This window comes from Microtus oregoni, unplaced genomic scaffold (assembly GCF_018167655.1).
Source record: "Microtus oregoni isolate MIOR12 unplaced genomic scaffold, Mior012 000049F_ref0000343, whole genome shotgun sequence".
Classification (NCBI taxonomy): Eukaryota; Metazoa; Chordata; class Mammalia; order Rodentia; family Cricetidae; genus Microtus; species Microtus oregoni.
This window is the reverse complement of record NW_024543223.1, coordinates 14,704,716-14,728,349: the sequence shown is the minus strand read 5'-3', so window position 1 is coordinate 14,728,349 and position 23,634 is coordinate 14,704,716. Positions and strand designations below refer to the sequence as shown.

The 23,634-nt window shown below is 42.1% G+C and overlaps 1 protein-coding gene across 1 annotated transcript in view; it reads left to right on the top strand.

Moving 5' to 3' along the window:
• The first annotated feature begins 5,107 nt into the window (after positions 1–5,107).
• The window catches only part of Fam184b (family with sequence similarity 184 member B), a 78,744-nt gene continuing 60,217 nt past the window's right edge, over positions 5,108–23,634 (top strand). Inside the window, exon 1 of the mRNA XM_041636282.1 lies at positions 5,108–5,295. Coding sequence (XP_041492216.1) covers positions 5,149–5,295 — 147 coding nt within the window. The 5' untranslated portion in view covers positions 5,108–5,148. The remainder of the gene's footprint in view (positions 5,296–23,634) is intronic.

Genomic DNA, 23,634 nt, shown 5'->3' with positions numbered 1-23,634 from the left:
GTGCCTTTTTATAAAAATGCCAAGCAGACATGACTGGGACCAACTCCACGGCCCTGTCTGTTGGCTCCACCCCATCCAACATGGTGGAGGTATGTTCACCGCCTCAGCTAGCCATGTAGCTGCTGAAGGAGAAGGACTCCAGAACCTTACCAGTAGGCCACAGCCTCAAGGTGATGCACGGATTAATAGAAATGTGTTAATTTAAGATAGAAGAGCTAGTTAAGGGTATATGTAAGCCATTAGCCAAGCAGTGTTGTAATTAATATAGTTTCTGTGTGATTATTCAGTTCTGAGCCGCAGGGAACAAATGAGCAGTCTCTTTTTACAAATAAAGGGCATACTATAAAGTGATTGCAAATATACAAACCAAGATAAACTTCCATATTTTACTGGTGGGAGAATAAAATGATACAGTCACCAAGTTTGCCATTTATCATCAACACAGAACCATTGCTTTTGATCTTTTCAATTATAGGAGTATCAGAATAAGAGGAGGCAGCTGCTGTTTAGCCTGCCTGATGTGGGATTCCCCTCTGTATGCTATGAATATGTTTTATTACCATTGCTTTAAAAAGAAGCTGCTTTGGCCAATGGCTTAGCAGAGTTAAGCCAGACAGGAAATCCAAACAGAGACATATAGAAAGAGTAGGCAGAGTCAGAGAAATACCATGTAGGTGTCAAAGGAGAAAGATGCCAGAACCTTGCAGTAAGTCACAGCCTCATGGTAATACACAGATTTAAAAAAAAAATGGGTTAAGATTTAAGAACTAGCTAGGAATACACGTGAGCCATTGGCCAAACAGTGTTGTAATTAATATAGTTTTTGTGTGATTATTTGGGTCTTGGCAACCAGGAAACAAAAACACAATCTCCATTTACACCTGCCAAAGGCCAAAGGTAGGTATTGTTAGAACCCGATGCCAACCCAGATCCAGACTTTATTGCAACCCTAGTAATGGAGGGTTGGCTTAGGGGTTAAAAGCACTGTTTGCTCTGCCAGAAGATCTAGGTTCAATTCCCAGCATCTACGTGGCAGCATACAACTGTCTGTTACTCCAGTCTTAGGGGATCCAACACACACATGTAGGCAGAACATCCATTCACATAAAATAAAAATAAAAGGTTAAAAAACCTTTTTTAAAAAAATCATAAATGAAGAGGTTATGTAGCTAGTAGGAATAACTGCTGCTGCCCTCATGTTCATGATTCCCACAGCCCCTAGTGAAATTCTGATCGAATAAGGCTGATGAATGGGAGGTGATGCAGTATGGGAGAGCTATGTTTCTCCTCAGTCAACGTGATACTTAATACACAGTGGTTTAGAATCTTGCTTTGAACGTCCAGGTGTGACTGTCTGTGGGGGAGAGAGCTGAAGACTAACAAAACACTTTTGACGGAGACTTCATTTTCTTGTGTTTGAATACTGCACCTTGTGAACATATTACCTATTACAAAAAATGTTCTTAGATGCTATGAATAACTCCTAAGAACTGATTGGCTAAGGAAGACATAACTACTGAGTTTGGACAAAATTGCTACAAACTCACACAAATTGACTGAAAGTGTTTATACTGCAACCCATCCCTTGAGCTTACAAAATTTTATAGGTATTTAGATAAAAAAGTTATTAAAATCAGTGTTGAAATTAAACTGAGCTAAAAACTAGACTTCTGAATCACAAATTTCAAAATGAAAAAATAATTCTATTTTAGTTTCTGCTATTTCATTTAAAATATCAGAACAGTAATTGTAATCTATTAGTAAAATGTAATATTCCAAAAGTTTCATCAAATGACTCCTACGTGGGAGCTCCAGGATCTCTGCCTGGCCCAGTCTGGCCAGGGCTACCTAGGATTCAGCAACTGTAACATGAAGGTTGATGGAACTGGAATACAAGGGGTGAGGGAAACATTACCAAGCAAGAAGACATAGAGTGAACTGCCAAGGCCTGCTTGTGTCATCAAAGCAATATTCAAATTAGTGTTTGCCATGCTCAACAGCAGTGTAACAGAAGTAATTGTCTGTATTTCCTCAGCCTCGTCCTAGGGAATCAACGTTTCTGAGGTGGGGAACCATAGTACTAATATAAACAACTTCCTAATGATTTGAGGGTTTGCTGAGATTTGAGGATTTCTAGCTTCATGTAAACGCTGTTGGTAAAGTGTGTCTGTGTGTGTGTGGTTTTGGTGTGTGGATGTGTGTGTGTGCGTGCACACGTGTTCACCCACATGTGCATGTATGTTACAGTGACAGTATAAAATGATTAAAGTAAGGCAGTGGTCAGATCTAGAAATAGAAATTAAGAAATAACAATTTGGGGGCTGGAGAATGACTCACAAGTGATGAGCACTAGCTGTGGCAAAGGACCCAGGTTCAGTTCCCAAGCACTCACAGAGCAGCTCCCAACCATATGTAACTCTCTTCTTGCCTCTGCAGGCACCAGGAAAGCATGTGGCTCACAGACGTACATACAGACAAAACACCAGTATAGATTAAATTTTATATTTATTTTAAATGATGTACCTGTATTCCAATATTCAACTGTATATCAACTACATTACCAATACTTAACTGCGTTTAAGTATTTGCTTTCCATTCAGTGAGGAACATTTGTTACAAATGTAACTAGGAAGCTTCAGGTTATTCTCTCTTTGAGTACTAGTGAGTTCCATTTACTTGACTTCTAAAAATAGACCAGAAATAAAACTACAGTAATGCCAGGTCCATTCCTCCCCATGTACCCTAAAGTCAAGTGCACTTTGCAAACTGACTGTTTCCTGTACAGAGAAGGCATTTGTGCCAGTGTGCCTCTCTTCACAGGGCCAGTCTCAGGAAAGCAGGAAACAATGCTATTACCAAAGACTTAAAGGCAGCTGTTTTCAAAACAAATTGTAGTGTCCCTAATAATCATATTAACATTTTATATAACCCAATTGTATTTTTGCCTCAATACATTTTATTCCAAAATGCTGTATTTTGTGTTCTTATATGAATATGCTTAATGCAATCTCAGAGCAAATGTTGTCTTTTTGTGACAAGGTGTTTTGGTTTTATATCTCCCTTGGGAGAGAAGATTGAGAAATTATTCTTCTGGCTCAGAGAGCTTGGATTTCAGGAGTTATCCACCATACCCAGCCCTAACACATATTTTAAAGTTGTTTTACTTTCTCGACATTAACGCAAAGAAGAAAAGGATGAGATTACAATTAATTGATATGTATGACTAATTTTATTACAATGCAGTACTCAGGTGCTAGCACATATTTGGAGACTCACCAGGAATGAGGCTATTGTGACACACGTGTGTACTCACACCCAAATACTATGACTCACAGGGCCACTGGTGTGATAATTCAAAATGATGAGTCATTTTTCTTTTGTGTTGAAGCCATGGCTAATTTGCTTCTCATTTGCGCAGTGGTTGAATTCCTGTAAAAGCTGGCATGTTATTAAGATCCTGTAGATGCCATTCTACATGACTTGGAATTAAATAGGGAGCTTGTGTTTTTAATACATGGACTGCTGGCGCTGATTGCCAGAGATTTTGTCTCAAGGAGTCCTAGGATAAGGCCCAAGATTCTCTTGGTGGCTATTGTGGGTGCTGCGACTGCCCGGGGAAGTGGGTATAAAACCAAAGTGGTAGCATCGGTGTCTCCATTTCACACCCAACTGTTAATTTACCTCACCTATAAAAATGAGTAATGTCAGCCGGGCGGTGGTGGCGCACGCCTTTAATCCCAGCACTCGGGAGGCAGAGGCAGGCGGATCCCTGTGAGTTCGAGGCCAGCCTGGTCTACAAGAGCTAGTTCCAGGACCGGAACCAAAAGCTACAGAGAAACCCTGTCTCGAAAATAAAAAAAAAATTAAAAAAAAAAATGAGTAATGTCACCTTCAGTATGGAGGGTCAGACAGTTTATAAAATAAAAAAAAATATATTAACTGTGCAAACTCATAGCGATGACAGTATTCACACTTCAGAAAAATCTGCCCAAGGTCCTGTCATGTTTTCCAGAGTCCACTGTTTAAAACCAAGGAAAGTCAGAAAAGGTTTTGGTTCTTTCGCTCACCTGCTACCCATCTCCTTCCCAAACTAAAGGGAGCAACTTCAAACGGTGACAGGATTCAGTCTCAGGCCTGTCTTAGGTAATGGCACAGTTTGATGGGCCACTTCACTTCAACTGGACAGACTTGGCTTTTCAACCGCATCTGATGCTCCTTGTGCCTTCCTTTCCTATACCAGCTACCAGCCTCTTTACTTCCCGCGTGACTTCTTCTCTGTGTTGCTGCTAACCTTTTCCCTACTAAGAGTTATGTGGGGTTTTGTTTTGTTTGGTGTTTCGGTCACTACTGGCCTTGAACTTGACATTGCTGGACATCTCTAGCATTCAGTACTGAGTGGGCTCCTCTCCAAGCCGGGGGGTGGGGGGGGTGGGGGGGAGGCTCCCAGTCAGTCCTGCTCTGTGGTTCTCAGGCTCCAGCACTGTCCGATGTTGAGCTCTGGATCCCAATATCCTTGAATCAGCACCCCCTATTTCCACCCCACCCCCCGCCACCTCCTACCTTCACTCTCCAGCATCAGGGCTGCAGGTATTGGATCCACTGTCTCACCTGTCCCATCTACTACCAATTCACAGGATTTTAGGGTATTTTCATTCTGACTCACCGGACTCCTAGGGACTACGGCCAGCATTTTTTTCCCTCTAAGCCCGGCCAATCAACCTTGGGCTGGATCGCTCATAGCGGAGCTAGGAGCCCCATACCATCCAGTTGCCCAAGAAAACTACCTGCCCAGGGCAAACCTCCCCATCACCCCTTAGAAGCTGTCCTCTTGCTGGTGTAGCCCGCACTCTCTCGGAAGCATCCGCAGATCGTGAACCCCACGTGCAGAGCGCCAGCGCCACTCTGCAGGGTGCGGGTGCCCGTGAGCCAGCTAGCCAGCGAACGAGCACGAGCAGAGGAAGGTGGGTGCGCGAGTGAGCCCGAGAGGGAGGCACCTCCGGAAAGGGGAGCCACGCGGCTGTGCTGGCAGGACCGCAGTGCCTGCCACCTCTCTGGAGAAAGCCCTCAAGCCCGCGCTCGCACGTACGTGCACACGGCCAGCAGGGAGAGTGCGAGCCAGAGGTTTTTAGTGTAGGGCGCCTTAAAGCGATGGCATCTACCCTCCACAGCAAAATCCACACGCCAGGAACCTGCGCGAGCTCTAAAGCCGACGCCCGCGCTGGTTCGGACTGGAGAATGGACTGTGATCCCGAGATGCACGTGAAAATGTGCAAAAAAATCGCTCAGCTCACCAAGGTAAGGCAGGGCGCTGCGGGTGGACTAGTTGTGCGCCAGGGGCACCCAGAGTAAAGGTGGGAATGCGGACGCATCCCCAGGGGAGATCTTCACTGAACCTCAACAAACTTTGTCTCGGAGACCAAGGGAAGCTGTCCTATAGCTGGGTGAAGTGACCTTCCAGAGACAGCATTTGGAAGCAACAGACAGGATCCTTGCCAAGAAAACTCCCGCAGCCTTCTTGCTGAGCAGGTGGGCTGTGCTTTCTCAAGGTTAGAGTGTGAGAAGGTGTGTGTGTGTGTGTGTGTGTGTGTGTGTGTTCATGCTCCCTTACCAGTTCTCTTTGCTCTACAGCTGGGGAGATCATGTGAGCCCTATTTAAACACGATTCATTTATTCCTTCACTCAACAAATATTTGAATCATTTGTTGAGTGCCATCAGCCTTGTGTGGTGTCCTACTAACCCTGGAAGACAGCCCAGGGGACTTACTATCAAACTGACTGCAGGCATGTGTATGCGCCTAAGTGGAAAAAGGAGGGATTCCGGATATAACTGTGGGAATAGAAAAGACCTTGGGAGGTCAGCCAGTCCACTCCCTACTTCATCTCGGGGTCCTAGTTGAATGTGTTCAGGCTGTGTGTCTGAGATGTTACCATTGCAGGCTGTTAATCCCTTGCAATTCCCCAATTATGAACAACTCTTCCCAGATTCTCTCCGTATGTCTGTAAAAAAAAAAATGTCCCTTCCCATCTTTCCTATAGAGTTTGAGTAGATTAAAATAGCCGTTTACTTGGGATTTTTCTTTTCGCCTCTAACTTCTAACAGTGCCCACCAGTAGAAGACCTGCGCCAGGTTTTGTCCAGAATGTAATGAAGGACATGTTCTACTCTCTTTCTTAAGCATCTTCCGTGCACATCCCACAGCTGTCCTTTAGAAGGATGGACAGGCACCCTTGCCGGTAGCACTGCTTTGCCAGAGGAATACACCGCAGGCTTGAGACAGAACACTAACTGTCTTCTCCTGTCCTGCCATTAACTTCTTCCTATCCTTTGCACACACGCCTGTCTCCAAACAGTCACTTCTTGGAAGCCTTGCTTTGTGCCACTCTATAAGCCACACTATCTCATAGCACCAATAATAAAACCTACGTTTACTGTTTAAAAACATCACGTTAGTACCTAGAAAGGCGATTATAGTAGATGTCACTCCCTGTCTTCAAGATGCTAAAATGTAATTTTTGAAGGGAAGCAAGATTTGAGATAGCAGGAGAAATTTAAAAGGCATACAGTTGCTACATGAGATAGTTGAAATGACAAGTTCTGAGGGAGCAGGAACAGAGTGCGCCATTGTGTTCTGAAACAAGGATCTTTTTTATGAAAGAAATCATCCTTGAGTTGTAATAGTGATGGTTTATTATCACACTAGGAGTGTCTGCTGCATTTAAAACATTAAATCGTTTAAAATCTTTTTTATTATTTTTACTTATGTGAACATGTGTGTCTGTATACAGACTCCATTGGATGGGTATCCATGGAAGCCAGAAGATGTGGGCTTCCAAGAAGCTGGAGTTACGGGTGACTGTGAGCCACCTAATGTAGCTTCTGGGATTCAAACTCAGATCACCTGGGAAAGCAGCAAGCACCATTAGCCACTGAGCCCTCTCTCTAGCCCCATAAACTGAATATTCATGCCATAAAACCTCAGCGCCTCCCTTCCTGGCTAGTAGAGTCATTTTGGAAGAAAACTCTTAATTGAGAAATGCCCCCCATAAGCTTTCCCTGTAGGAAAGTCTGTAGAGCAGTTTTTAATTGCGGTCGGAGGGCCAGGCTGACTGTGGGAGCTGCCATCCCTGGGCAGGTGGTCATGGGTACGATAGGAAAGCAGTCTGAGCAAAGCAGCAAACATTCCTCCATGGCCTCTGTTCAGTTCTTTCCCAGACTTCCTTGAATGATGGACTACAAACTGTAAGATGAAATAAAACCTTTCTTGTTCAAGTTGCCTATGTGATAATGTTTTATCACAGCAAAAGAAACCATAACTAAGACACAGTCCTTTCCTCTGTAGTATGTCAAATACATAAACAGATCACTGCAGTGGGAATCAGTAGTGATCCCATTCAGTAATAATTATGGAATACCTATCATTTGCTAAGTCGCAAAGACCCAGAAACATAGAAGGCAAACACCATCCCTGGTAATGTAAATATTTTTTAGAGTATATTCTCCACTACAAATCACGATTGCTTCTTGCTATGTCGTGCCTCTCATTACCACTTTTCATGCTAATTGCTTAAAGTAAAAATTTTTGTTTCTAATAAATTGCTCTTCTTTTCTCTGCTATCTGTACAGTGCATATTTCCCACATTTGCGTATTTAATATTTCCATGAGTTTTCCTTTCATAGGTGAATTGAATCCAGGTGATTGCTGATATTCTTCCATCATATGTGTGTTTTTTAAACCATTTTTCTCTTCTTTAGTCTCTATTCCTATGTTCTGTAAGATTAGTGAAATGATTTATATTCTATTACTGGTTCGAGTGCTCGGGACTTTATTCAACTCAGTCTCAGAACTGTCTTTAATATTTCAATATAGTTATTTCACTACGACATTTTCTATTAAAGTTACCTGAGTGGATTTTCCAACAACAACAAAAACTTCCTTTACGTGTCGGTGAAATTCAACCTGTTTTTAGGCAATGATCTATAAACAAAGTCTACTTAGAGAACAGGTCCATTTTTTATGCACCTTGGAAGTTAGTTCCTATTCATACCCTCCCCAGCAACTTGTCATTCTTTTCTGTCCTTTGCAAAAGATTTACTTACATAATCATGTGTGTGTATGTGTCTGATTAAGTATATATACACACATGTTTTGTGTGCACATGCTGCTAGCCAGAAGAAAATGCCAAGTGTCCTCAATATGTTATCAATATGTTCCGATGAGGCAAGGTCTCTTCCTGAACCAAGAGGCTATAGTTTTGTTTTTTGTTTTTTTACTTATTTATTTATTTATTTATTTATTAAAGATTTCTGTCTCTTCCCCGCCACCGCCTCCCATTTCCCTCCCCCTCCCCCAATCAAGTCCCCATAGTTTTTATATGTAGGCAAGCACCCAGCAAAGTTCAGTTATCCTTTTATCTCTATCCATTTCAGAGTTGGTGTTATAGCTTGTTGTACGGGTGCTTGAATTTGAACTCTGTTTCTTACGGTTGTTCAACAAACGCTCTTAGCCACTGAGCCATCTCTCCAACCCAAATCTCCAGGTTCGTCTTTTCTGGGCATTTCATATAAATGAAATCATACAATATTTAATCCTTTATTTCCGACTTTTCCTTTGAGGACTGTCATGTTATCTCATCATCTATTCATACCTTTTATTGTTCATGCATGCATCTCTTGTATAGTTATCTCATGTTTTATTTATCCTTTTGCCAATTGATAATTTTGGAATCTATGTTTGTGGCTATCATAAACAATACTGCAGTGAACATTATATATACATATGCAAGTCATATGTGCCTTTGGATACAAACTTAAAAGAAAAATTGGTTGTGTCTACGCGAAATTTCTGTTTAGCTTTCTAAGAAACTAGGAAGTTTCCCAAAGTCACTGTACAATTCTACACTTTTCAATTCATTTTTTCAGCAAAAGTTTTTAATCCATACCCCTATTCTAAATTCTGAAATGACAGTCAAGTACAGTCCCAAGCTTCGCTTTGTACATATCTTTCACACTTAATGTTTATTTTTAATTTTTAATTGATGCATAAAACCTGTATGTATTTGTGAGGTACATTGTGATGGTTCAAATATGTAACGGTCTTCTCAGAATAGCCAGGGTCTCCATCACCCTCTTTCTTTGTGCTGAGACTATTCAAACCCCTCTCTAGCTAATCTGAAAGACATAACTATTTGTTGTCCACCGTGGTTACCCTGTGGTTCTCTGGAACGTGAGAAGGCATCCCACTTACCCCAACTGTACCTTTATATTCAGCACCAGCCGTCTCCTTCCTCTTTGCTTTCCTTAGCCACTGGTAACCACTATTCTATTTTCACCTTCATGGAATCGATCATTTTAGCTGCTAGATGTAAGAAGATGCAGCATTTGTCTTTCTGGGCCCAGCTCACTTCAGTTACAGTAATGCCTTCCAGTTCCCTTCCTGGTGCAGCAAATGACAGGACTTTGTTCTGTTTTATAAGTGGGTAGCACACTGTTGTGTATGGATAACACATGTTCATCCTCCAGTGGGCATCCAGGTGCATCTCGTGTTGTGGCTTCTGTGAATACACATTCCTCCCTCTGTTTTCCTCTTGTTTCCTTTCCTGAATTGGCTTTGTTGTTAAAAACTGGATCACATTTATTTTTTTAAGTTCCCCTTCCTTTAAAAAAAAAAAGCCTTTGAAACCCTTTTCCTTTTTAAATGTGTTTATTATATGATAATTCGTTTTTGTTATCCATCTGTTTCTCTTGCTGTTAATATAGTAACTGGCACAAAACCTTACTAAGTTTGTTAAATTCTATTGAAATGTCCTCCATGTGTGAGGCTGGAGAGGCGGCTCAGCAGTTAAGAGCATGATTGCTCTTCAGAGGATCCTGGCTTGATTTCCAGACCCACATGGCAGTTCACAGCCATATGTAACTGCAGTCCCAGGGGACCTTACACTCTCATCCGGCCTCTGAGAGGACTCCTCACACACGGTACACATACTTACATACAGGCAAAACATCCACATGCATTTAAAAATGTTCTTCCAATGTAGTTGGTTAGGATTTCTTTCATTACACTGATATATATGTATATATATATACACATATATTTATATGTATATATATACCCTAAAATAAAAAAATCCCTAATTTTATGTATAGTAGCATAGTGCTGGTAGTCCAATAATTAAATAATCAAATAATCCAAAGTCCAAAATGCACAGGAAACCACGCAGTCATTTGCTGCACATACATATAATTCCAGCTGCTTGAGAGGCCAAGGTGAGGGAGGTAAAAGCATTGCAAATTCAAGCTAGCCCCAGCTACATAATGATTTGCCTAGGCAATTTAGTTAGCCTTGTCCCAAATTAGAATTTATAAAGCCTGGGAGTACAAGTCAATGGTAGTATGCTTGCCTAGCATACACAAAGGCCCTAGATAAATCCCTATTCATACACACACACACACACACACACACACACACACACTGCTAGTTATGAACTTTACCACTAAATGCAATGGTGACCCTAAACTGGATTCTGCCCTGCTGATATTTCATGAGGCTTCCTAACATGAGATAGAACTGTCCAGTTCCAGGAGATGTTTGACTTCCTATCCTGAATCTGATGCACTGTAGAGGGTGAATACAGCACAGTAAACTGAGGAATGAACTGTTACCCTGGTAACCTGGAGAAAAGCAAGCCCTTCTCTAGCCTTGGAAGCCAGGAAGTATCGTGAGGCAATAGGAAGTATCGTGAGGCAATAGGAATGATGCCTTGCATCCTCTGTCACAGGCTGCCACCTGAGCCCCTGTGCATTCTTGGTTTAAAGAAGTTACAAATTTCATTACACCCTCCAACCTGATTCCAGCTACTTCCCTGAAAATATTCTTGTGCTTGTAGACGCTTGTTAGGGGACCGATATTTAAGCGGTTGTACTTTGAAAACTACAGATCTGTTTTAACAAGCCCACTCTGTTGGAATCTTGTAATTTAATGGTCTAACCCATGATGTAATGTAAACGCATTTATCCCCCACTCTCCTCTGGATCACACCATAAGACGGTATAAAGTGCTCCCTAAGCTGAGTGTCCTTGACCCTACTAAGATGTTTCAACTCGCGTCCTCTCTCTCCTTCCCCATCTCCACTCCACAGCTTTCCCCCAGTCTTTTCTCCACACAGCAGCAACCAGAGTGATTGCAAACCCTCCCGTTTTGCTGGAAGACATTCAAAATAACGTGGCCACTTTGAAAAATGGCCTCAACAGTTCCCTAAACAGTTAAACAGAATGTTGTAGGACCCAATAACTACATTGCTGAGTACCAAGAGAAATGAAAACACCTGTCTCCATAAAACTTTTTATGTGAAGTTCATAGAAACATTACTTATATATGCCTAAAAAAATAGAAACAAACTAAATGTCTGTCAACCAAGGAGTAGGTGGATGAAATACACAAAATATATACAAAAATGTATGTACAAAAATGGGCAGTTATAAATGCTAAGAAACACAGTTCAAATATGGTATGAAGAGTGGCTAAGGGCTTTTTTCTTCCTTCCCTCCCTCCCTCCCTCCCTCCCTCCCTCCCTTCCTTCCTTTCCTTCCTTCCTTCCTGTCTTTCTTTTAAGAGTCTCACTGTGTATCCCTGGCTGGCCTATAACCCACTGTGTAGACCTGGCTGGTCTCAAACTCAGAGATCCCCCTGCCTCTGCCTCCTGTGCTACCCTACTCAGTCTAAGAATCTTGTTTGGGGGTAAAGCATGTTCTGAAGTCAGATGGTGATAGTTGTGGCTCAGTATACTGAATGTCATTTCTCTGTGTAAGGAAAAGTGCCTGGTATAAAAATTGTATCTTCATAAAACTATTTAAAACAGAAACATAAAAGGAGCTATGTCTGTCTCCTTTTAAAATGTTGTTCTGAATGAATTCCATATGACTTTATCCCATAAAGAAAATGGGTCTACTTCTACTCTTCATGTCTCTGCCTCCACACCCTCATCCAGGTTTTCGCTTCTGACCTTCAACTCCTGCTGTGGCATTCTCTTTGATCACTCTCGCTCTGTATAATGTGGCAAGAACAATATTTTAATGTAAACCAAAGATTGTAGCTATGAAATTTAAAACCCAAGAATGGTTTGTTTTGAAGTGAAATTCAAGTTTCATTTAGAATGAAATTTGTTCACCTATAATAAATTATTACCGTAATCACTTGAGGTGGCTCTTTCCCGCCCCTAAGTGTTATCTCCTATATCACAACAGCCTTCAGTTCTCTGGCAATAACATCACACCCACTGTGTGTCTGAATGTGAAATGTTGCCCAGAAGCGGCCCATGTGTCTGAACACTGGCTCCCCAACGTGAGGTATTGTTTGGGAAAGTTATGGATCCTTTCAGAAGTGAAGCCTTGTTGGAGTAAGAGAGTCATAGTGGAAGGTCTTAAGGCTTTATAACTAGGCCCTACTTTCAGTTTATTCTCTAATTCCTGAGTGTGGTTGAAGCGTGGCTAGACAACTTCCTGCTTCCTCCTCCATGCCTTCACTGCCTGGTGCCGTGTTTCCCACAGCATGCCTACCTGGAGCCCTCTGGAAATGAATTCCCAAATAGACCTTTTCTACTTGAAGTTGCTTTTGTCAGGGTATTTTTCATAGCAACTTAAAACCAAGACACATTCCACAAAACATTTGTATTGTTTTTCTGGTTTTAGTGTTTTTCGTATGAAGACTGAGAATATGTCACGTAGATGAATCAGAGTTCTTAATGCTTCTAAACCATCTGCACCCACTTGCTAGTCTTTTCATACTTCTTCATAACACCTATGTTGATGCTGTATTGGTTTGTTTGGTGTGTGTGTGTGTGAGTGGTGTATTGTTATAAGCCTCTCTTTGTTTTTGGTCTGTCAGAAGCCTTCAACAAGAACTTCCTTTTCACATAAATATATAATTGATGCAATCTGGCATTAAATTGCATAATTGCAATAATAAACGAAGATGGGATAAACAAGCAACTCTAGACCCCCAAAAAAATGATGAAGAGTAAACATTTTTGTAGATGGGGATTGAATGGGGACTTATGAAAGATCATCTAATGCTTGTGTACAGAAATAAATTACCATGGTAACTGTTTACTAAGGGAGAACTGGGATAGCCCGAATAATCCGAATGATCACAAAGTTTCATTGTCCCTGCCAGCATTTTGGTTGATTCCAGTTTCTCCTCACTATAGTCAATAATATGAAGGTCTCTCTTTTGACTCTCTGCCTCTGCACACTTGCCAGAGCCTTTCCTGGAGATGACTCCTTTAGCAGAGCTTACCTTTGTTACAAATTGGTGCGTGTGAAGATCGGGGAGATTGGAAGGAAACAGCCTAGAAAGAGAAACGTTTAATGATGTTTCAAACAATCCAAAGGAAAACATGTCCTGGGAACCTGAGTTGTTCTTTATAAACCTCACATTTTTAAAAAGATATTTATTGTAACTCTCTTCTCTCATAATCCAAACACAAGAACAGATCTGTGAAAGAAATCTCTATAGTTACAGAGACAGTAGCATCATTTTGTTGTTGTTGATTTGTTTTGAATTTTGAGGCAGGGTCTCTCTATGTATCCCTCATTGTTCTAGAAATCACTATACCAGATTGGCCTCCATCTTACAGAGATTTGCCTGCCTCTGGCGTCTGAGTGCTGGGATTAAAGGTGTTCAACACCGCCATGCCCAGCTTACATCTTTACTTTTGAACTACTTTGTCAGAATCACAGCCCAGGCTGTTAGATCACGGGAGCCTATTTGAAGCTACTTAGTGTATTGTGAGCTCCAGGGAAAGAGAATATACCTGGAAAATGCTCCTAGGTAAATTAAAATATCAGAGAAACCAATGCTTTTCTCATATTTCAGAGGCCCACTAAAAGCACACATACTAGCAATTACCTGAGAGGCAAGTCATTGACCTTGGTCTCCCTAGAAAGCTTTTTTCTTAACTGTAGAACCTTCAAAGCAGGGAGCAGAAAGACCCACTTTTGCATCTTTGGTATCGTCATTGAGAACAGTGTTTTTCCAGACTTCTGAAGTGTAACAATGTTGTTGTTTTTTTTAAAAAAATGTTTTTCCTAAAACTATATTCCCATGCCTGCTGAATTCCAAATGAACACTGTGTAGCCTTGCTTCTTGACCCTGAGACTCTTGTTTAGTTGAAATGTTTGTAGGATCATTCAGTGTCCCTTCTTGATGTGTTGTTCATGGATATTGCTTTCTCTTGATACTAGCTGCAAAAGACTAAAACGTCATGCATGCACGCACACACATGCATGCACACACACATGCTCACAAACATGTACACACACATGCACACACACACATGCACGCGCACGCACACAGTGTCCACGTCAAATCCCTACTATGAATGCTTGGAAGAATACTGGAGGAAAAGAGTATTTGCAGATATAACGAGGCAAGGAGATGGTGTGGACTTACGTTGCCTGATTGGGCCCTAAAGTCCATAACGTGCATCCTTATAAGAGGAAGACAGCAGATGATTTGGTAGAACGGGAGAAGGTACAGAGGACAGGGAGGACACATGAAGACTGAGGTGAGATTGACTGCCTGGAGCAACCAGAAAGTGGAACAGGCAAAGAATAAATTCTCTGTAAGGCTCAGAAGGGAGCAAATCCTGCAGTCATATGGACTTTTAACTTCTGTTTCCTAGAATTCGGAGAGAATAAGATTATTATTTTAAACTTGCAAGTGTGGGATAATTTGATATGTCAACCACAGAGAACAGACAGTCTTTTCCATTTCTCTACCATTACCAAAGCCGTGTTCCTTCCCAGAGTACTACTGAAGTTCTCTGGGAGTCACCAGCCACGGTTGGGGAGCTCACCTTTTAAGTGCACTCTTAAGTGACAGTACAGACTACAGATTGATCGTTCTTTGAGATGATCAAGTTTTGTTGTTGTTTTCATGGGTGTTTGTTTGTCGTGGTTTGGTTTTGAGCTTCTTCCTCTTTAAATTACCAGTAGCTCCTAACATGCTTCTGAGAACTCACTCGTCCGTGTGAACTGATGGCTTTGAACTGCAAGACAAGGAAGATTTTAATACACGTTCAGCCCTACCGTAGATACCAGGGCCCAGGGAAGTACCAGTGTAGTGATGAGGCGAGCAGGCCTGCTTTTCATCCTGCCTGGCTGCCACACGGCTAGCTTGACACCCGAAATAACAACACACAAATTGTATTCATTTCAACACTGCTTGGCCCATTAGCTCTAGTCTCTTACTGGTTAACTCTCATATCTTGCTTTAACCCATATCTAATAATCTGTGTAGCACCACGAGGCCATGGCTTACCAGGAAGATTCTAGTGTACGTCCATCTTGGGCTGGAGCTTCATCGCATCTGACCCAAAGAGGAGAGGCATGGCGATTGCCTCACTTCCTCTTCCTCCCAGCATTCTGTTCTGTCTACTCCACCTATCTAAATTCTATCAGGCCAAGCAGTTTTCTTTATTAATTAACCAATGAAAGCAACAGATAGATAAAGACACTCCCACATCATACCATTAAGATCCAGATTAAAGAATGGATGTGGATGCAAAATTCCAGTCTGAACAGGATGCTAACTCACGCCTGGGTACCAGCTCACTGTGAGCACTAAGCGATGCACCGATGGCAGAGCTCCTCAACCACAGGCAGTACATACGCTTCCGTGTTTCCGTGCACTGTTCCCTTTTAGAGGTGCAATTCGGAAGAGCCTTGTGGAGTAATAGGTGATAATAAATATGCTGCTCTGTGAAGAGGGAACTCTGATTAACAGCAGGCTTTTATTTTACAGTATGCAGATTTGAGGCCAGAGCTAAGCAGCTCCTAGAAGTTAGAAGATTTAACTCAAACTGGTCACCCCATCTTTCTCCACTTGTTCTCGGCAAGCTTGTACATCCAAACAGACTAAGAAGGATGTCAGCTTCTTAGTCTCTGGGTCTCTTGGTCTAGTTTTCCATTTTGCAGGTTAAGTTGTGGTTGATTTATGGCAGAAACATTTGTAGATAATGGCACATAGACAGGTGCTAGGGAGTAAGGAGATGAGGGCATGGTGCATTCAGAATTTGAAACCCAAGTTTATCTAGATCCGAGTTTGGTTAAAGGCAAGGGAATGAAGGAGAACCTGTTTCTGGTTTTGTTCATTTTCCTTCGAGGGCAGCCTGTCCTTGAAAAGCATGCTCCTCAAGCATCTGCTATTCCATGTGCTTGCAAGCTCATTAATGGCATGTTCCCAGAGACCCAAAAATAGCAAATTCCATTAAAAGGCTTATCATTAAATACAATGCATCTCTTTATGTAGGAGAAGGATGGCCTCTGAAAGAGTCCATTAGGGCTCTGGGCTGGGAAAATTAGGTCAGCTTTCTTTTAAGGGAGAAAGCAATACAGCAGGCAAGTGCTAGCAATACTGCCAACATTCATCTTGGAAAGCTCTTCCTCTTTGTTTGCCAGACTTGCTATTCCTATCTTCAGCCACATGGAGCAAGGCCCATTTGTTCTGTGGAAGACTATCAAATTATCTGATAACAACCTAAATAAATAGAAGAGGAAAAATTAGAATCAAGCTCTCTCTCTCCTCTCTCTCTCTCTCTCTCTCTCTCTCTCTCTCTCTCTCTCTCTGTGTGTGTGTGTGTGTGTGTTAAATGTAATCTAAACCAGGACATAGAAAACGCAAAACTAATAAATGACCTCTCTCTCCTTTGGAGGGTCCTAATGTCTGTCTCAGTGCCGAATCCGGCAATACTGTCACTAGACCGATGAGGAGAGATTATTTCCAAGGTATCGCGTCAGGGTTTAAAAGGACTACCCACTGTCCAGTTTCCTCATTGCCACTTAGACACTCTGAAGCAGGAGGAGATCTTGTCAGCTGAGGCCAACAGTCAGGAGGAAAACTTACCCAAAAAAATGAGAGGTGGGAAATGGATTTAGAAGTGCCATTAATATGGAGTCTCAAAAGTGTAGAAAACACACAAATGAGTCAGGCCAATGTCTGTAGGGAGAGAGGTGTCCAGCTGTGTAGACTGGAGTAGTGGGGGCTTCCGTAAAATGGAATGGGCAAGAGTCAAAGGAATTGACAGTAGTAGACAGACTCCAAACTTGGAATGAGGACATGATGACCCAACTCCACGCTTAGGAAAAGCACAGTTCGTTAAGGAACTTGTAGACTATTAAAGCAGGTAGGAACTTGGTAGACTAGACAGCTGTGCTAGTGTCTGTGATCAAGTATTTACTTCCTCTTACTCCCATCACCAACCCAGAGGTCCTTCCTCAGTCCATTGAAGACAGGCTTCGTTCTGAGACTTAATTTGTTCTCTGGAACATTAGAGAGTGTGGATGTAGACAAAGACCTTAAGTGAGTTTGTGAGGCTTAACCACTGCCAGGAGGAAAGAGAGTGGCCACTGTGCTACCACCTGGTCTTAAAGGAGCAGAGCTGCACTCAGCTTCAGTTCACAACTAGAGCCCAGACAACCCGAATCCTAGCACTGAGAGCAGACCATTGTCCAACCACTGCAATCCTACACAACCATAAAGGCTTCTTGGTATCTAAATCATTGAATTTGGGGAGATGATTGTTGCGTGACACTGTTACAGGTTGTCACTGATGTATTAAGTCTAGAACTCAGAAGAGGTGCCTAGACTAGAAATCTAGTTTTTAAAGTTATCGCCTCACAAGGGAGAGTGTGTTTATTTGTCCTTTCATTCTTTTACTCGGCAGATATTTAGTACAGATTATTTCTGGGAATTCCTTAGTGAGGAAGACACTAAGGTCCTGATGGAAATAGGTCTTGTGGCAACTTTCCCAGGAAAAGTGTTCAGAGAGAGACGAGAATGTATATATAAATTAAAAAAAAAAAAACCTGAAATTTGAGGATTGCTGGCCCATGGCAAAGCCCCAAGAAGGAAGCTGAGACTCGGAGTGAAGGTGCTACTTCCTAAGCCTAGGAATGAAGGGAGGAGAGCCTTCGAATGGAGACAATGCGGATTGATTGGTTGCAGGTAGGACAAAGACATAAAGTGGATTTGAGCCTGTGAAAAAGAAAGTCATAAAATCAGAGTTGGTCATTGGTGGCTTTACTGTCAATAAGGCAATGAGAGAATTGGAAGCGCCTGGTGCAGAGCCATCTATTGACATCTTTATACATCTATAAGGCCTACAGTAAGAGAATCCCACTTCATGTATAGCTAAAACAGAAAGATTTTATTTCTCATTATTCTGAAAGCTGGAAGTCTAAGATAGAGGCGGGGCAGGGTAGCACTCTTCCTCACTTCTGGTTTCTTCACATGGTCTTTGCTGTGTACTCACAGGGAAAGAAGGAAGGTATTTTCCTCTTCCTAAACCACTCCCGTCCTTGTGGCTTAATTTATCCTCAGTTACCTCCTTATGAGGAACCTCCCAACAAAAACCACAAGGACTGTTCAGCAGGTAAAAGGCACTTGCTGCTTGCCACCAAATCTGATGACCTACCTTTCATAGTGGAAGGAGAGAAGTGACATGTGACTCTATGGGGGCCGTTCTCATTCAAACTAACACATTATACTCCTTGACTTCAGTGGGTTAATAGCCACATCATAATGCAAAATGCTTTTAGTTCAACTTCAAAAGTCCTTATAGTCTTCCACAGTCTCAAGACCACTTTAAAGTCCAAAGTTTCTTCTGAGATTCAAGATGGTCTCTTAATTGTGACCACATAGAAAATCAAAATAAAAGAGCAGATCACATACTTCCAACAATGCACAGAATACACATTACCATTCCACAACGGAGGAAAAGGGGCGTAGTGAGTAAATACTGAACCAAAGCAAGACCAGCAGAGCAAGCTACAAATTCTGTCTTAAATGGTTCTTCCAATCTCCCACTTATTCCAGCTTTATTTGCCACAACTGTACCTGTCTACAGCTCTCTTTGGTGGGTATCCCACAGCTCTGGCTCCTCTGCCATCTTGGCACCTCTAATACAATCCAAGCTTCACCTTCAGAACTTCACGGAATACCCTCTCTGGACTCATGCTGGGACTAACTCCCCTGCCATATGCCTAGGCTCAATGGCTTTCCTTAACCACAAAGGAAGATTCCATAACCCCTTTCCTGTATCCTTCTTGACTTTAAATCCAGAAGATGCATATTCTGCTGTCTTCTGGTACTGGAATCTGGCCCACTCCTAGTTTGACATTTGCATAAGCTTCATCTTGTTAATGATTTCCTATGCTGCCTAAGATTTTGATTTTTACAAGCTGTAGGATCAGCTGGGTGGGGTCTTACTGAAGGTACCTCTTCATTTATTCCATTTAGCCTCAGGCTTTTGTTTAAGCTTCTTACATCCTTGAATGCAGGACTTAACTGGTGCTCTTTCTTCTCAGACTGTACATTTTGTATTTCTCGTGGTGCCACTTGCTCCTTTCTGTTGTAGATCTGCATAAGAGTGATTACCAATGGTTATTAGTCACATGGTTTGTGACATGGTCAACAGGCTATCTTGATTCTCTTCTGCCTACAACATTAATCCAAAACTCAATTTAACCTCATGCAGATTCTTAGGACATTGGCCAAAAAAGCAGCTGCATCTTTTGCCAAAATAGTTTAAGAATGTTCTCCACCCCAATTGCTATCATTCCCCTCCCAAACCTCTTGAGCTGAGACTGCGTATTTCACATTCTCTCTGCACTACTGTCTTCAAGCTCATACTAGGATGGCCCATTAAGCACCAGTTAAAGTGTTCAACTGCTTTTCTAATCCAAAGACCCAAGTCCTTCATATTTCTCTAAGAAACAGCATGACCAGACATGGCTAACAATACTCTCTCTGGATATCAACTTCTGTCTTAATAACTTTTTTTATAACTGTGAAGAGATGCCATGACCAAGGCAACTTTTAAAAGAAAACATTTAATTGGGGGCTTACTTATAGTTTCAGGGTGGAGAGCCTAGAGGCCAGCAGGGGAGGCACTGGAGCAGTAGTTGACAGTTCACATCTGATCAGCAGATTGCAGCTAGAGACAGAATAAGACAGAGCCTGGCATGCCCTTTTGAAACCTCAAAGCCCACCCCCAGCGATACACCTCCTCCAACAAGACCATACCTACTACACCTTCCCAAACAGTTCCACCAACTTGGAACCAAGCATTGGAACATAATGACCCTAGGGGGCCATCCCCATTCCAGCCACTACAGCTTCCCTTTACAAGCTAATCCATGCCCTTGCTTGCTGTTCTCCCTCCTATCTCAGTTACGAGAACATGACTTAAGCTTGGTCAATCAGAATCTTCCTTTGGATCAGTCTTTAAAGACTAGAAAAGAGAAGTTTTCTTTCCACTAATCTAGTGAAACTATTGGTAGCCATCTGTATGCTATGCGAAGAGAAGTAAATTCTGAGCATTCAAAGGAGAGGTGCAAACATTACCTCCTCCTTCAAGTTCTACTTGGTACTTACAGTTCCTTCTCCTACTCCCGGGGTGTCTTCTGACACTGGGTCAGTACATCCCTTTCACTTGGTATAGAAGGTAGATGTCTCAGATGGCCCCGAATCCCCAGTCTTTGGTCTACACCCACTTTTCCCCAGTTACTCATTCTGATCTAGTGTTGCTGTGAGGAGTTGTCATTGAGGTCCCAAATAAACTGATTTGCAGTGAAGCATATTATCTAGGCCATTCAACTCTATCACAACAGCTCTTGTTAACACTGAACCTAAATATCAAAGATAAAGAAATCAGACTTGAAATGTGAAGAAAAATTCAGAAAATGAGATGGCAAAGCTACATTCTAAAGGATGCAGTGATCCTCCTGGAGCTGAGAGAGACCCCTGATGACAGTTTTCAGACCACTTATAACTGGAGCTTCTGCCACCAGTTCCTCTAGGATAAAAAAAACCATCTGTGTAAGCTCTTGGTTTCTTTCAGTCTGCAAAGCCCTGAGCAAAGAGTTCAACCATGCCCTATCTATGCTTCTGACATGCAGATCTTACTTTATGTGGCTACAGTGGTCATCTGTCAGCAGTGGGAAGACAATACACTTGCATTTAGTTTATTTACATCCGGAGAAGTCCTGACTAACAGAAACCTAAGTTCCTTTTGCTGCTGTGTGAAGACTGTTGAAGCTATTGTTCTTTACTGCTTTCCTTGGCCTTATATCTGCTTGTATGATGTCTACTATTGGCTAAAGTGAGTTAAAGAATCCAAAAATGTATGTGGAGTGGGGCTGAGACAGCATAAAATGACTGTTGGTTCTGAAGTGGCTGGGGACAATGAGGAACGAAGGACGAGGAGAAAGTGGCTGCCTGGAGATCTGAAGAGTGGCCAGACCATTTCCCTGCTTCCCCTGCTCTTAACAGCAGTCATTGGTGCTCATAGAGCTTCAATCAGATTCTCTCTCTGCCTCAGACGCACTTTCCTCCCTGTGGAGCCATCAACCTAAGTGCTCCTTTTTACCTTATGGCAGCCCTCTCCCCTCTCCCCGCTTCTCCTTCTCTCTTGTTTATTTTAAGGTCTTGTGGTATAGTAAGAACACTTAGCATGGGATCTAACCATTTAGCAAAATTTTAGGTATATATTCTTGGTGACATGTGCAAGGTTTACCACAGATCTGTAGAAACTTAGCTCTTCTCACTTGGCTGAAACTTTACACTCACTTACTTTTCACTTGACCCAGCTACCTGGTAACCACCATTCCACCCTTGCTTTCCACAACAGTGACTCTTTTAGATTCTGCATGAGTGGAACCATGCACCGGTTGTCCTTCTATAATTTATCTGTTTCACTCAGGATAATGTCCTCCAGGTTTATCCACACTGTCTAGGACTTAGCTCTTGAACTCCTTGCTAATCCTTTAGATACTTCATTCCTTACTCTTTCATCTTTGCCAGAACTTCACTGAGATATTTCTTTCTCAGCAAAGCCCTCCTTGACTGCCCTGTGTGAAAATGTAACTCCCTCCCTGAATTATTCTTTCCTGACTCTGGTCTTTCTGTCAGCAATGATTGCGGTCTAACAAATTTCTTGTTTTATTTACTTGATATGTATTTAGTTGCAGGTTATTTTCTGATTTCCTCGTAGAATGTTAGTTTCATATACACACCAAGGCTCACAATTGTATGAAGCATGCTATCTTCTCAATACCAACAACAGCGCCTGCTACATAGTGGGCCCTGAAATGTTTGCTAAAGGACTGATCAAAAGGAAGATGTGTGCAGAAAGAGAGACGTATATTTCCTAAGGGTATTACCTTCTGTCTTCTTACAAAGAAATTGGCGGTGAATATATTTTAGAAACAGAGTGAAGCCTTCATTTCCTATAGCTCCAGGAATCCAGGGCAAGAGACAGTGAGGTTTGGCAGCTTAATTTCTATGCAGAGCTGACAGCAAAGACTTCTGGGATGGACAAAGAAATGGTGATGCAGAACATAGACCCCTGCAAGGCTTGCTGCTGCAAGGTACCTGGGGGCCTGAAGGTTGGCTCTTGATGACAGTTATCTTTTATAAATATTAAGTAAAGGCAACCATAAAACCACTCACTCATCCTGCCTCCCACAGAGCAGCTGTCACTCTTTCTTGTCTACCTATTGTGACCTAAACAATAAGGCCAGCCTGATGGCAGCCCTCTTCCCAAAGTGAGAAACTGGGTTTCAAAAGCTACAGTGAAACATTTACTTATGTATTACACATGTATACCTAATACTCATTTTCTGACTTCCTTATTGTATGAAGCACTTACGGAAACCCATTATTTGTGTTCAGCACATGGTGCTTTTGAAGCATTTGCTTTGTGTCAGTCATCACGCAAGGTGCAGGAGAGAAAAATGATCAAGATAAAGAAACCTTTCTTTCGTTTTATTGAAATTGATTTTTCCTCACATAATATATCTTGATTATAGTTCCCCTCCCTCTACTCATCCCAATTTCTCCCCCACCTCCCCTCCCCTCCAGATCGATCCCCTTTCTGTCGCTCATTAGAAACAAGCAGGCCTTGGAGGGTAATAAAATAAAACATTATAAGATAAAATAAAAACTAACATATTAATAGGAATAGGACCAAGCAAACAAAAGGAAAAGAGCCCAAGAGAAGACACAAAAAGCCGAGACCCACTCATTCACACATTTGGGGATCCCAAAAAAACACTAAACTGGAAGCTGTAATATATTTGCAAAAGACCTGTAGGGTAAAAAGAGAAGAAAAAATATATAAATAAAATAAAGGCCGGGCGGTGGTGGCTCACGCCTTTCATCCCAGCACTCGGGAGGCAGAGGCAGGCGGATCTCTGTGAGTTCGAGGCCAGCCTGGTCTACAAGAGCTAGTTCCAGGACAGGCTCCAAAGCTACAGAGAAACCCTGTGTCAAAAAACAAACAAAAAAAAATAAAATAAAATAAAAATAATAAGATAAAAAATTTGAAGCTCTGCATGGCATTACAAGACAAGAACCCTGCAAACATTCCCCTGATTCCATTTCCTGTTGGCATCTGCTGGACACAGGGCCTTCCCTTGAAAGCAGTCTGTTATCTCAGTGAGACTCCCTTGGAGGACACTAAATTTTCACCTGTAAGTGGTTATCAAGCAGAGATCGCTTCTGGGCTAGGGATGGGGGCAAGCGCTCACTTCTAAAAAGACTGGTTTGCTTCTGTTTGTTTGTTTTGAGACAGAGCT